Below are 15,484 nucleotides of genomic sequence, written 5' to 3' on the forward strand. Positions count from 1 at the left end.
AGTGACTGTATCAGTTGGAAATTATTCAGTATTCATATTTGCTTGATCTCTTGGAAGAATATGACCAGTTGGCAACATCTTACTTCTTGACACACATTGTTCCTTGGTCACCATGACACTGTTCTTTTCTAATTCTCCTAAGTTTCTGACAATTCTTATACAGTTTCCTCACTTGAGTTTATCTGTAATAGCACAGACATTTGCTTTATATGAAGCCATTATATCCATTTTCATGACTCACTTGTACATGCCTAGTGCAAATCTCTCTTGCCTGAAGACCTATAAATCTAATGGCTACTTGGGTTCTGCATCATTAGTCCCTCAAATTCAATGTATGCCAAGAACCAAGGCCACCACCCCCTCTCCAAACCGGCTTTTCCTCCAGAGCTGGCTGTTTTATAAATACTACTGAACAATCACTTGACACTTCCCCTCCCTCTCCTCCTACATATAGTCTGTCACCAAATTCTATTGCTGTTATCTGCCATATCTGTTTAGTTCATTTACTCATCCCATCTTCCCTATTACTCCAAGCTATTATCACCACTCACCTGGGCCATTGCAGTAGCCATCCTCCAGCTTCTCTGTATATATTTTCTTTTCTAATCCATTCCACACACCGCAGACCAGGTGATTGCTTTAAAAGCATCACTGAAATTTATGTGGTGCTGTAGCTTGAATGCAGGGCCTCACCTGTGCCAGGAAAGCACTCCACTTTCTTGCTCCACTGATATTCACACAGCTCACACTTTACTCCTATAGCCAAGTGATCTTTTCCAAACGTGAATGTGAGCAGGTGATTCACTCTCTTTCTGTCTCTCTCTTGTGTCTCCGTCTCTCTCTTTCTCTCGTATGTGTGTGCTATGGTTTCACTATGTAATCCAAGCTATCCTAATCACAATATAGCCCAGGATGGCCTCATGATCCTCCTGTCTCCTTCTCCCATATACTGGAATTACAGGCCTAAGTCATCAGTCCCAGATGCCTGCTAAGAATCTTAAAACCACGCCTAAATGCTTATGCTGACTCAGAAGGCCTGTGGTGTCTGCCGCTTGCTTTTTGGGGTCTCCAGCTTCACTGTCTGCCACTCACTCTCTAGACTTTGGAGTGCAGCTGCCTTTTCCTCTTTCTTTTAAATGATCATGTAAAATCATGAGTTCATTGCAAATGCTTTTTGAAAACTACATATTTCACAAAACATGTGTTATGAAATGGTCAAATTTAGCTAATTAATACATGTACTAGCATAAGATTGCCATGTGGAGGACAATAACATTTGGCATTCTTTGCATATTTTTCAAGAATACAATACAGCGATACACCTTAGGTACTGCCCAGAGTTCAATCCCAGCACCACACACACACACACACACACACACACACAGAGAGAGAGAGAGAGAGAGAGAGAGAGAGACACACACAGAGAGACACAAAAACACACAGAGAGACACAGAGACACAGAGAGACTTAGAAACAGAGATATGGAGGTGGGACAGACACACAATCACAGAGAGAGGGGGGAGGGAGGGAGAGAGGAAGGGAGAAAGCGAGAGAAAGAATCATTAACTGTAGTGGTGATAGTGCATGTCAGACCTCTCTTGAGTTTATTCCTTTCTAACTGCAATTGTATATCCTCAAGCAACATGCCCCACTCCTGAGTCATCCCAGTCTCTATAATGACCATTCTACTTGCTACTTCTATGAGCTCAACATTTTTTTTCTTCACATATGGGTGAGATAATACATTTGTTTTCTTCTGTCTCTTGAATTTGCAGTAGTCTAGACTTCATTTCCACATATCATAGGATAATCTCTCTTCTCTCCTTTCTTCTAACTTTAATCTCTCAGTCTCAGTGGAAATGTGCTCTGATGAAGGTTCCCATCACACCTCCTGTACCTAAGGAGGTGGATGTTTGTTTCTTAGTCTTTTGCACCTGTGACTATTTAAAGCTTGACTCCTCTGCTAGGGTACAGGACAGGGACTATGTCTATCTTGTCCACCTCTCTGTGTCTTCCCTGCCTCACACAACTGCCTGACATATAATGGCCAGCTCAAATGAAGAATACAGCTACTGTCACCATGCTCCCTGCCCTGGTCCTGATCTCATCATTGTTGGTCACCACTGCTGAAGTTACTCTATATCCTATCACCGTTTTTCTGTGCTGAGAGGAATATCCCAAATGTGGTCTTGCTTTTTCACCTTTACATCTCTCTTAATTGGGAATCCAGGCTGTTAAGTCCAACTGTATTGACCTTGCTGCCAACTCCCTAGACCATTAAATTTTTAGGCAGTAATTTTCAACTAGGAGCTAAGAAGAATTTTAAATCTCCTGATTACATTCACATTCACATGTGCAATACAAGATGAGATTTATATATTTATGTATGCATAAGAACGTGTGTACATATATGAGCCCAGAGCTCAACTGAAGCATTCAAGTGTGCATGCATACTCTTCTCAGAGGCAACCTTATATATACTCATTCTTTACATATGTACATACAGAGTAAAATGGCATATGCTTGGCACTTATGCATATGTACAGAAGCAAGCTGATATACTTCTTACATATGTATGCACACAGGCAAATGGCATATGCTCAATACATATGTATACATACAGAGGCAAGCTGACATACTTAAACACATTCAGGCAAAAGTTATTTAGTTGCATTTGATTCACTCTAATTCCTTGATGGCTCTTTCAGAATTTTGAGTTCAATGGATTCTATTTCCTTATGTTCCTAGACTTTTGGATAGAAATTACTCTGTGTGTGTGCGTGTGTGTGCGCGCGCACTCGCACGTGTGCACACACGCGTGTACCTTTTTTCTTCTGTCTCTCAATAGCACGATATGTTTGCTGGGTTGACCTTGAATTCACTAAGTAGCCCGGGCTGGCTTGGAACTTTCTCTATCCCCCAGCTTTTGACTCTCAGTTACTGGGTTTAGAAGTGTGTACCATACTGCTCAGCTCTTGTCTTTCTCCATGACCCACCTGGCTATTTGTCTTGACTTTATTTCCTAACAGCTTGGCTGCCTCTGCTGGTCACCAGACTGCCCTCTTACATATTTCTCTAGTAGGCAACCAGCCCAAATGAGCTCTCTTGACTGTTAACTCTTTGGGGTTTGGTTCAGAGTATAGGCTATGGAGTAAGACAGACCAGGCCCTCACCCTGCTTTATACTGTGTAAACTTGGGCTAATTATTTACTCTTATCAAACCAGTTTTCTCATCGTTAGAATAGATGATGCCTTGCTTAGATTTTGTGTAGTACTACATAAGTTAATGCACACAGAGCTTAAGTTGTAACAGCTAATGGCAACTGCCGCTAATAGTTACCAACATACACCATGCAGTCACTATACACGTCTACCTCTAGCAAATTCTTTATTGAGTACATGTGATGCACAAAGTTTGGTTCCAGGCACTTTGCACATATCAACTCATTTTATCCTATCCTGTGAAATAGATAGGAATGGCATTGAGGAGATTGTGGAACTGACTCAGAACAACTAAGTAAACTCCCCAGGTCATAGAGCTAGTAGAGCTAAGAACTAACCCAGATGGCTTGGATTCAGAATGTATACTCTTAATTACCACTATTTCCTACTTCCACTTATGTATGATTGTTTTTTTTCTAGAGAAGTCATTTTATTTGACAAAATCCTTCATAAACTAAAACCATTGGAGGAATGTTTGAATCACAGCTGAAATTTTGTTTGCTGAAAGATCTAGAAATAAAAAGAACTTCAGTTCTGTATTTAGAGTGGTGTTGAACAATTGAATGACAAGAAGGCCTGTTGGAAAACCTAGGGATGTCTCCTCCCTCTGCCCACTCATGGGGACTGTTTGGGTAACAAGGCTTTCAGACTGGCAGAATTACTGTGGGGAGGCTGATCTCCTTCAGGGGAAGGTAGACTAGATGTCTGCAAATGCCTCCTTGGCTCCCATCCTCCATCTAGATAACTGAGGATCATTAGAGATGTGGGTAACAATAATAGCACCTTCCACTGGAGTCTGTACCAGTGTTTTCAAAAGATTCTTGAATCATGCAATCAAAGAATCCTAACCAAATCTTTCAACATAATTGTAGTGTGCCAAGGAGAGATTATGCATACTCTTTGGTGGCTATAAAAATAAATTGATTTGGGGGCTCCAGCTTAGGGCCTTTCCATGTTAGGTATGTGTTCTTATCACTGAGCTACACATCCACCTATTTTAGCTGTAGTCTTATTTTAAAAAAGAGATATTAATTATACATGTCAATGGAGCTTCATTTAATATTTCCAAGCATATAGAGTGTATTAGTCATAGCCAACCCTCCCCTCCCCTGACCCACTTGCTCCCTTCTCCATTTCTAATTATCAATATTCTTCTTGTAAGTTCATGTGTTTAAGCATCCAAATATGGGGGAAACATATGAAGCACTTTCTCTGTGTCTGGCTTATTTCACTCGCCATTTTGTCCTCCAGTTTCAACTATTTTTTGCAAGTAAAAGACTTCATTTGTTTTTAAGGATATATTTATTATTTATCTTTAGTCATTCATCTGATGGGAACCTAGTTTAACCACATCTTTTAGTTATTGCTAGGGTTCTGTTTGCCATCTTGATAGTGCCAATCTTTACTCCATCTTGTACAATTGATGCTGTCCTCCTCCTAGTTAGTGGTATGGTGGGGCTTTTGGGCTAGAAGGAACCAGTCAACTCTAACTTACTGTTGTAGTCTCAGGTACTTAACCTCATTAGGACTTTGCTTCCTCATCTATGAAAAGATAACACACAGGGCCTGTCGTGATCTGGGATGCAGCACCCTCAGTGAACGGTAAGTATTACCGTTTCTTCACCCCAAAATTTCGTCTTCTATTTTGATTATTTTCTGCTTTTCCCCACTTGGCTATAAAAAGCAGTGTCTCTGATTTTTCACTGTTGTTTCTCTACACCCAGAGCAGTACCTAAACCATGGTCCATTCTCAGGAAATACCCGTTAAGTCAATGAAGTTGCTCTCTCAGGTCTTTTCAGTGGTGGCTGACATTCTAACAGGCCAGTTGCTTATCTGGAACCTTCCTTCCTCTTTAGCTGGCTCCTCCACATTCCTTACATTTCTTGTTTGCCCTTTCTTCATAACATTTGTTAGTAGCATTGAAATTTTATTGTTATAGATTAACTGTTATCACTATTTGACCCTAAACTGCCTAACTAAGGTTAGGATCACTGGCTTCCCAAGAACTGGGAGGCTTTCAGTCCTGATTTACTAAATGAATATTTTTTTTCACTTTCACTTTTGAAAGGCTCCCTCATCCTTTCTCTCGGAAGTGGGGTCTAGACTCTAAATTGGTTTAGATGCCAGTTTTAGGCTGTTCCCATGCTCCACTATAAGTACCCCTCTCCGTTTCTGGCTCAGGCATAGTGGCTGGCTGTCTCCTTCCAGGGCCAATTAGTCAGCCCCAAGGTGTCTCATTACATTCATCAGGACTTCATTACACAGCTAGACCAGCCAGCAGGAGGTCCTGCAAGGCCTGGATTTTGGCAGGGCTGGGGGCCTGGAATAGGATTTGCCATTTCCTCGGTCCTCACCCTAACCACGTTTATATTTAGTATTTATCACATTGTGTCCTAACTGTTAATTTTCAGACGTCTCCCGCCCCCACACAGCAAGGGCAGGATTATCCCTTGCCCCCAGAGGCTGCATGCAAGGAGCGCTTGCTCACAAAGGTTTCCTAAAAGAAATGACTGCTCTTCCTGAGTCAAGCTTCATTACTGAGGACAAAACCAACTCACGGAGAAGGCACTGCCTCAGGCTTGAACAGCAACAACAAAACCCTGAGCCCCTGTGCCTGGTCCTTTTGTTTAAGTTAGAGTTTTCTGTTACTTGGAGCTGAAAACATTCTTAAAAACAAAAACAAAAACAAATGGTATTCAAATACACGATCCCTGATAGGTATTTGTTTAAAAATATCCACTCCACATTCGCCTGGACTCACTTCAGTACTTCTTTCTTTTTGTGTACCTCAGTGTGCCTTCTCTCTCTCTCCCTCCCTCCCCTCTGTGTGTGTGTGTGTGTGTGTGTGTGTGTGTGTGTGTGTGTGTGTGTGTGTGTGTGTGTAGGCCAGAGACTGACTTCCTTCATTGGTAACTATCTTATTAATTAGTTATATTAAAAAAAAAATTGTTGTTTTTTGAGACAGGGTTTCTCTGTATTGTTTTGGAGCCTGTCTTGGAACTAGTTCTGTAGACCAGGCTGGGCACGAACTCACAGAGATCCGCCTGCCTCTGCTTCCCGAGTACTGGAATTAAAGGTATTCGCCACCAATGTCTGGCTTAATTAATTCATTATAAAATGCCTTTGTTGGCTTAAAACTAAACAAAACAACACAAAACAAAAATTTATGTGCCTTGGTGTGAGGTGTCAGATCCCCTGGAACTGGAGTTACAGACAATTGTGAGCTGCCATGTGGGTGTTGGGACTTGAACCAGGGTCATCTGGAAGAGCAGCCAGTGCTCTTAACCAATAAGCCATCTCTTCATCCCTCTTATTTTATTTTTAAATTATGATGCATCTTTTTTTTTTTTTTTTTTTTTTTTTTGGTTTTTCTAGACGAGGTTTCTCTGTGGTTTTGGACGCTGTCCTGGAACTAGCTCTTGTATCATTATTATTTTGTGGGTGTGTGGGGGTGGTAGTGGGGTGTGTGTGTGTGTGTGTGTGTGTGTGTGTGTGTGTATGCCTGTGGCCTGTGCCCATGGAGAGTAGAGGATGTAAGTCCCACTCAATCACTCTATGCCTTATTACCTTGAGATAGGGTCTCTCACTGAGCCACTAAATGGCAAGTCTGGTTGGCCTGACATTACAGAAATGTGTCTGTCTCTGCCCTCAATGCTGGTGTTACAGGCACCTATCATTACTCCTGGCTTTTAACTGGTGCTGGGATCTGAATGTAGGCTGAAGCCCCAAGCACTTTTTACCGACTGAATCATCTAGATTTTGGGTTTCTGTTTGGGACTATTTTAGATGGTGGGATGTTATCAGACTGAGACAAGCAGCAGGAGGGAACTGCTTGCACAACCTTCAGCACTGGGAAATCCTCCTGGAAGCCTGTGCTCCTTTCAAGTGCTGCTGAATCTGCAGTTGAAGCAGAGCCAACCAGTCAGGGCTGCCCAGGACTAGCCAATCCTAGCCTCTAAGAACTAGGAGGAAGAAGTCTTGTCTCAGGTTGCTCAAAGTTTATGGTTGTTTGTTAAGGAGTAATAGCTGATTGATCAAGGTTAGGTCAGGGGTTTCTAACCTTGGCAGAACATCTGAGTTATTTAGAGAATTTTTAAAAGGAATAGATGCTAAAACTTCCTCCAGACTGTCCAGAGTGCTCTTCAGAAATCTACATTCTCTTTGCTCTCTGGGTGGATTTTTACTTAGTGATCCCTCATCCTTTAGTTATCTGTTATTCAGGAATCACAATACTAATATGTATGACGGGGTTCCTTTGTAACCTCTAATCTCCTTTTCCTTAATTAAAAAAAGATTTATTTATTTATATATTTAATATACATTGAGGTTTTGCCTGCATGAGGGTATCAGATCCCCTGGAACTGGAGTTGCAGAGAGCTGTGAGCTGCTATGTGGGTGCTGGGAATTGAACCCAGGTCTTTTGGAAGAACAATCAGTGCTTTTAATCACTTAGCCACCTCTCCAGCTCCCTCCTTTTCCCTTCTTTGACCACACAATAAAAAGAAAAACAAATCCTTTCTGACACTGTATAATTACAGTCAGAGAAATTCTTCCTCCCGGGAGGAGAGTTCTCTCTCAGAATCTCCTTCAGTGTGAACACTTTGGGGAAATCCGTGCTGACTTTCTTACCTCATCTGGAGAAAGAACCAGATGGGATTGTGACCCATGACCCAGGGTTATTTGCTTTCAGTTTTAACTAAGGCTGTGTCTTTTTGGTATTTTTGCCTGGGCCATGACCAGCAGGGAATGGAAATTTAAGGCCGAAGAGTGGGGCTGGGAGCATGAAGACACCGTTCATGGAGGAAGCATCAATGAAGTCAAGTTTAGCAGAGAGGCTGCTAGGAGACTGGACTCAAAAGGAAGCCTCTGTAGTGACTGAGCAGGAAAGGGGTTGGGATCACTCCTGATTCAGGACACTAGGAAGTGCCAGGCAAACAGTTCAGAGGTGTGAGGCAAACCACAGATGAATGTTAGAGGCACAGATTTATTTAGATAAAAAGCATGACAGAAGTATAAATTAAAAGCAAATAGTTTAAAAAAATTATGACAGTTTTTTTTTTTTGTTGAAAAATTTCAACAGAAAAATATGAAGGACAAGTACCTATTACCCACAATCCTCTTCTCCAGAGTCATTGGTGACATAATGGAGTGTAGCAGTCTTGACCTTCCTCTGGGTGGCACATATGCATATTTTAGAGAAACAAGATTTTTTAAAAAGATTAATTATTAATGCACCCCTGCATGACTTTATGTTCTTCATATCCCCTGGAACTGTAGTCATAGACAGTTGGACGTCACTTGATGTAGGTGCTTGAACCAAATCCAGGTCCTCTGCAAGAGCAGTGAGCACCCCACCTCTGAACCATGTCTGCAGTCCCTGGGGTTTTCTTATGCACATTCATTAGCTCAATCACCATCAAAAGCTGTACTCAGATCTACAGAGACAATCATAGGTCTCTCTGATGTTGGGGGGGGAGGGGCTTGCTTTTACTACTATACAAAGGATGTAATGAACATCTCCATTTATTCAGTGTTGTATCCTGTTAGACCATCTTGAAAGCATAAATTCCAATACTGCTATTATATTGTTGGAAAACAAATTTAAAGTTTTCCTGCCCCATACTTAGGTTGCCCTCCCTCTGAAATGTATAAATGGATAGTATTAAGTTTGTCGATCTTTTTAACTCTTGTTATATTCATCCAAAGGGTTTTTTTTTTTTTTTTTTTTTTTTTTTTTTTTTTTTGTGGTTTACTCTTTCCCTTTTATTTTTAGTGGCTTTAAAAATTTTTTGACACAGATTTTTGTGTCGTGTGTGTGTGTGTGTGTGTGTGTGTGTGTGTGTGTGTGTGTAAAATAGCCCTAGTTGACCAGGATGCCTTAAACTCACAGAGATCCACCCGCCTCTGTCTCCCAACTGCTGGGATTAAAGGCATGTGCCACCATGGCTGGTTTAAATCACTAAAAAGAAATTTTATTTGTAATGTATATGGGTATCTGTGTCATGTGAGGCCAGAAGAGGGCCTTGGATCCCCTGGAACTGTAGTTACAGAGGGTTTTGAGCTGCTGTGTGAGTTCTGGGAATCCAACCCAGGCCTCTACAGGAGCAGCCAAGGCTCTCAACTGTGGAGCCATCTCTCTCCAGTCCTCAAACCTTTCTCATGTACTCATTGCCTACACTTTTCCTGTTTATCAGTTTTCTCGTCTTGACTTTTCAGTATTTGTCTTAATTTTGGATTATAGCTTTCTTAGAGTGGCTTTTTTGCATGTTTCTTAATTTTACAACGAGATTCTAAAAATTCCTTTTGAAGTGGGCAACATACAACATAATAGACCGAAAAAAGCAGAGTATTTCCAGGAATTGGGCCTGTGATATTATTCCCTGAGTCTGAGTAAAGTTATCACCTAGCAAGGGAGGCAGGCCCTCAGGGCACTCACTGGGCCAGATCGCTGGGAGACTTTTGGTCTCAACTTCCTCACTTGAGGACGATCAGAATGAAAAACCCTCTTATGCTGTGGAAAAGAACTGAAGAGAATACAGGCTAAGAGCTTCCTCTAGGCCTTGGATATAGCAAATCCACTCTAAATCTTTGTTATTATGCGTGGAAAGGGTAAGGCACTTTTAAGAGTCAGCCGAGGGCTGTAGTTATCCAGGAACCCGGTGGTCCGGTGAGTCTTGGGGATTAAGCCATTCCCCTTGAGAAGTGCACAGCTGGAGTGAGAACTCCCGTACCAATCCAGATCTGGCCCATTTTTTGGGATGTGACTGACCTTGGACAAGTCACCTTTGCCTTTACTTCCACCTGGAAAACACAGGAAAGACCACCTGAGTTCGTTCAGGGTTAGGAGGCGCGTGGGAAAGGCTCACAAAGGGCTTCCGAGCCTCGGGTCCCGGAGCGCTCTCGGGCATCCTCGGCACCGCCCGGCCAGCCGGAGAGCTCTGCGACCCCGGCCCGCGCCCCCGCCCGCCTCAGGAACAATGGCTCCCCGGGAGGGGCGGAGCTCGGCGCCGGGGGTGTGCGCGGGGCGGGGTCGCCGCTCCCTCCCCGCCCGCGGCTCCGTCACGCGCCCCTCACCGGGCGGGCCGGGGTCTTTGTGACGCGGCGGCGACGGCCGCGCGGACACAAAGGGAAGGCTAGCCTGCGAGCGAGAGGCTGTGCCCGTCCCCGCCCCGCGCCCCCCGCGCGCGCCTCAGCCCCGTGTCCCCCACGCGGCGCGCTCCCTGCCCTCGCGCGCCCGCGCCCCTCGCCCGCGCCGGGGTCTCCCAGCGACGCCGTCCGGAGCGCGGAGGGACGGGGCCTGGCGGGGATGCTGCGGGGCTGCCCCGGGCGGCAGCGCGGCTGCTAGGAGGCGGCGCGGGGCCGGTGCGCCCGGCCTGCCGCTCCCTGCGCTCCCCGCCGTGCGGCCGCGACAGCATGGGCGCCCAGGCGCCGCTCCGGCTGCCGGCCGCGCCCCCGCTCGCCGTCTGCGGCTACACGTCGGTGCTTCTGCTCTTCGCCTTCTGCCTGCCCGAGAGCCGCGCGTCCAACCAGCCCGCGGGCGGTGGCGGGGACTGTCCCGGAGGCAGAGGCAAGAACATCAACTGCTCAGGTAGGAGCGGCGGGCGCCGGCCCCTGGGGCTCCTCCCTTCCGCCGCTCTGGGCCGCGAGGACCCGGTGTGGGACCTGCGTGCAGGGGAGTCCCGGGAGCCCGGCTGAGGGCTGGACGCGACTTCGTGGTGCGGGCTTGGGGACCTGCGTTGGGGATGGGGAGTGGCCGTGCGTGAGTCCGTGGGTGTCCAGTGGCCGGGCGAGGGCGGCCCTGCGGCGTGGTGAGCAGGTGAGGCTCCGCCAGGCGGAGCAGTGATCGTGGAAGCGCGTGTTAAGTGTTGTGAAGCCTCAAGGGAGGGAGGACGGCCAGGCTTCAGGCTTCATTCAAGGGAGGTGTGTGTGTGTGTGTGTGTGTGTGTGTGTGTGTGTGTGTGTGTGTGTGTGTGTGTGAGTGTGATGGCGAGATTCTGGGGGACTGAAAAGGGCTTGAGGGCTGACCATGTGTTGGGTAGGGGGTTCTTCTTTAGGGTACCCCGGGTCTCCGAGAGGTCATGTGGGTAAAAGGAAGGAGTGGTTATGTTTGTCCTTCGGGTTCAGGGGTGCACTGGGGGCTTGCACTGTCCGCAGGTCTGTGACTCTGAATCTGGTCAGTAGGAAGTCCCAGGAGGCCCAGGAAGTGTTTTCTATGTTGTGTATGGACAAAGCCTCGGGCTCAGGTAACCGCTCTGGAGTAAGAGAGTCCAGTAGTGAACCCAGTTTGACAGAGGGAGGGAGCTAGGGAGTCATCTTGTGTGGGGTTTGGGTAAGAAAGGTAATTAGGTCTCAGAGAGTGCCCTGTGTAGCTTGTGTAACCCCGGGTTAATTAAAGTGGTGTAGCAAGAGAGGGAATGGTGCTGTGTGTTTTGCAGGAGGACCCGGAGATTGGCAGCCAGGGGAACCAGGGACTGAGTGACCTCTCCCCTCTCTCTAAGGCTGCCTGCCCTCCCACAGCTGTTGGAAACAAAGAGCTTGCTGGGGTTTTAATGGATGACACAGGGGAGGAGGGGGCCGGCCAGTGATGTTCCCCCATTCTTTCTGAAGGAGTCCCAGAGGAGCCAGGAGATTCAGGCCCTGGGGCAAGGAGACACTTCCAGGTTCTCTTTGGGGGAGGGTAGGTCCTCCTGCAGCTGGCCCAGCAGACCCTATAAGCCAGCTTGCTCACTTGGGCTTTCTCTCTTAGCCCAGCACTTGTCTTTTTAGCTAGGGTTGAGAGCCACTGCAAGCCTGCTAGCCTGCCTGTACCTGGGAGTTCTTGAAGGGGCTTTGTTAATGGGACAGTGATTTAGGGGCAAGAGGGTTTATGCTGGCCTGCTGTTCGCTTATTTATTTATTTATTTATTTATTTATTTATTTATTTATTTATTGGGGGGGCAAACACTGAAAACCTTTTTTAGTAATTTTGACATGTTTTATGAGGGGGAGGGGCTTTAGAACTGTTAACAATGGCATATCCATTAAAAGCATTTCCACCCGTAAAATCTCTTCTATTTTCTAATAGCAATTGGGATGAGATAATGCTTTTTAGTAAATAATCAGTCTTTATTTAAGAATACAAGCTGTTTGTATATCAGAGTGATTTTTTTTTGAGGTAAACAAATAATGGTTACCATTTGTAGAGGATCATACTATGTCAAAATATTTTATTTGGTCGTGTGTTATGGGTATTTGTGTGTGTGTGTGTGTGTGTGTGTGTGTGTGTGTGTGTATGTTGGCTAACCTCATTTGGCTAACCTCAACAAATACTAACAAAACATGGTATTTTGTTGATGGATGTTTTTGTGTACTCTTTCTGAGCAATAGTGCATAGAATTAAGTGTTTAGAGAGGACATAGGGGACTGGACATTCACATGGTGGTTCATCTGGTCCATAACTATTGCTGCTTAGCTCTAATTTGGGGCAAATTGCTTGATTTTTCTTAGTTTCTTAAATTAAGACAGACTTAGGTTTAATATCTCAGCTTTGCTTTAGGAGTATTTGTCACTGATATAAATCCAAACAAATTAGACTGGTCAGATATTTTCAAGGAATAAGGTATATACTTTAGTTAAAACTAGTTTTAACTAAATTATATATGCAAATTCTTTTTTTAATGAACCGATGTTTTATTTTTATTTTATGTGTTTAACCTGCTTGTATGTACATTACATGCATGCAGAGCCTGCAGAAGCCAGAACAGGGGTGGAGAAAGATTCCCCTTGAACTGAGCTGTCCACTATATGGGTGCTGGGAACTAAACTTAGGTTCTCTGAGAGCGGTAAGTTCTCCTAATGACTGGGCCATTTTCCCAGTGCATGTTTCCCTGTAAACTGAAGTTAACCCAGGATGTATTTGAACACTGGCCTTGACTCCCTGTTATTCTTTGGTTCATTATTTAAGATTTCCATAATCTTTAATGGGGTCTGATTCTGCAGTGCTGTGTGTGTTGGGTTATTCAGAGCTTTGCGGCATTTGTAAATATGAAAGTGAGTCTACAGTTTCTTTTATCAATAGAAATTATATAGAATATGGGATCCTGCAATCTTTTACTCCAAGTTTGTTAGTTAACCCAATGTACAAGCTGTGCATCCTCTTAGATGAGTTTAATAGATTTTCAAGTTTTTGGTGTTTGACATTTTCCATCTTGTTCACCAGACTATCCTTAAACGATATGGTCAGAGCATCTTGTTAGACTGTCATTTTCCTGTTTTCCATTCTAGTGGAAAAGCAAATGTCCTATGTAAAAAGTATGCTTTCATAAGGATTTTAAGTGCTCTCTCTCTGTTCCTCTTATACACCCCCCCCCACACACACCTATCTTAGAAAATTTCAGCATCTAGGTCACAAGTTTACCCATAAATGATTTTCTATATCTATGTTCCCTACATCCTTCCTTTTTCAAATGGAGGTGTGTTCTTTAATTTCTGGTCTTCTGGCTCCTTACCAAGATAGTGAAAATATTTAGTAGTAGTAGTTTTTAAGTATGATCTGAAAATTTTTCTCAGTATCACTAAGGACAAATGGTTCACCAGGACATGTATTTTGGAGTGGGCTCCATGTTCTGCAGCTGTTGAGGTGCATGCCACTTGCCTTAGGTATTTTTCCTTTCCTCAGAATCCTAAGCTCAAGTTTGGAGAGTGTGCTCCTTGAAGACATCCTGTGCCCTCCTTTCATCTCTGGCCGTGGCAGCATCTTCCCTAAGCAGTAGGCCCTTTTCTTTTCTCATCTGTGTTAGCTCTTCTTATTAATCTCTTTGCACAGTAAGTACCCCACTCATTCTGGACTTTTAGGCTTTCGTGTTTTGTTGTTTTTCTTTGATTTTACATCTTTTTATTTATAGTTACCTCTTAAGAATCTAATTTATTCATAAGCTCTCTGTTTATTCAGAGAAAGATTGTGGCAATGATGTGACATCTGTGATGATGAACTTAACCTCAAGAGACTACATAACCTTAGATAGCATTTCTCCCACTTGTAATAGGAACGGGTGATTCCTTTTGGCTTTGGGAGCTTTGGGGGGTATTTGGAAGAATGAGGCTAAACATATGAGACATTTCTATATCAGGGAGTGTGTCTAAGAGGCAGAAAAACACAAACCAGCAAGTGGCATTCAGTGACAGACATAAGATGGAGAAATTTAAACTGGGTTTTAAAGATGTCAGGAAAGTTAGAAGTGGGTCCTCTGGGAGTTATGTGGTGGTGAGACTCTTACAAATAGACACAAGTGTCAGGTTAACAGAAGAACCTTGTCAGTGGTCATTCAGAATTCTGGGGAATAGAAGTGAGTTTTCTAGTTAGTATACTATTTGAGGTCTCTGATATGCAAAATATGGTTATTAATTAATTAGCAAACCTTGAGTGCATCTGTGTAGTTTTCCGTAACATACCAGATATTAAGGGCAACACGAGAGGCCATCCCTGCCTTCAGAGACATGGTAGCCAGAGTAGGGGTGATTATTCTTTTACAAAACACAAACAATGGGAATTCCTACCTAGTACATCTGTATCTACCTCTCCCCCTGTCAATAAGCATTTATTGACCACTAACTCTATTTAGAATTTAAAGAAGTGCCATAAGAATAGTATAGCAACAAAACTGAACGTCACCCCTAATTCTATAACATTTCTTCTCCCTGAAGAGAAACCTGCTGTTGACAGCTAACCTCTCTCCTGAGCCTGGCTGCTACTAGCCTGTGTGTTTGCTTATTCTGAACATAAAAGCAAGTGGAATCACACTTTATGATGTCCACTGTATCCAACTTCTTTTACTTCATGTGTTATTTTTAATATTCATCCACATGTTAGAACTACATTCCTTTTTAGGGCTGAGTAATATTCTAGTGTATGGATGTGGTAACGCATCCATTCCTGCTGTTTCCATCATGTGGGTGTACACTTAATAGAGTCTGTGGCTCACATGGTAACTCCTATCTTTCACTTATCAGGGAGCTGCAAAGCTATGCTCTGAAGTTTCTGTAGTCTTTACATTCTCACTGGTAATGTGTGAGGGTTCCAGTTTCTCCACATGCTTCCTAGCATTTGTGTCTGTCTTTCTGATTACAACTGTCCTAGTGGGTGTGAAATTGTGTGTCAATGTGGTTTTGATTTGCAGTTTCCCAATGACTAATGAGGTTAAACATCTTTTTATGTACCTCTTGGTCATTTGTAAATCTTACTTGGTGAATGGTAATATCTATTTAAATCTTCTCCTGGCCTTG

General features: G+C 44.0%; 2 protein-coding genes across 5 annotated transcripts in view; one reads left to right on the top strand and one right to left on the bottom strand.

Annotated features, from left to right (window-relative positions):
- The window catches only part of LOC127224676 (bile acid-CoA:amino acid N-acyltransferase), a 1,166,658-nt gene that overhangs the window by 397,839 nt on the left and 753,335 nt on the right, over positions 1-15,484 (bottom strand). The window lies entirely within an intron of this gene.
- Tmeff1 (transmembrane protein with EGF like and two follistatin like domains 1) overlaps positions 9,799-15,484 on the top strand; it is an 80,978-nt gene continuing 75,292 nt past the window's right edge. The window contains exon 1 of one of the 4 annotated variants that reach the window (XM_051187783.1): positions 9,799-9,832. In XM_051187783.1, the coding sequence (XP_051043740.1) occupies positions 9,820-9,832 (13 nt within the window). In that variant the 5' untranslated portion in view covers positions 9,799-9,819. Of the gene's footprint in view, positions 9,833-10,267; positions 10,812-11,186; positions 11,259-11,761; positions 11,901-15,484 lie in introns of those variants that run through there. The other 3 variants (XM_051187779.1, XM_051187782.1, XM_051187781.1) reach the window with 3 other exon arrangements.

Source organism: Phodopus roborovskii, unplaced genomic scaffold, assembly GCF_943737965.1.
Source record: "Phodopus roborovskii unplaced genomic scaffold, PHOROB, whole genome shotgun sequence".
Taxonomy (NCBI): domain Eukaryota; kingdom Metazoa; phylum Chordata; class Mammalia; order Rodentia; family Cricetidae; genus Phodopus; species Phodopus roborovskii.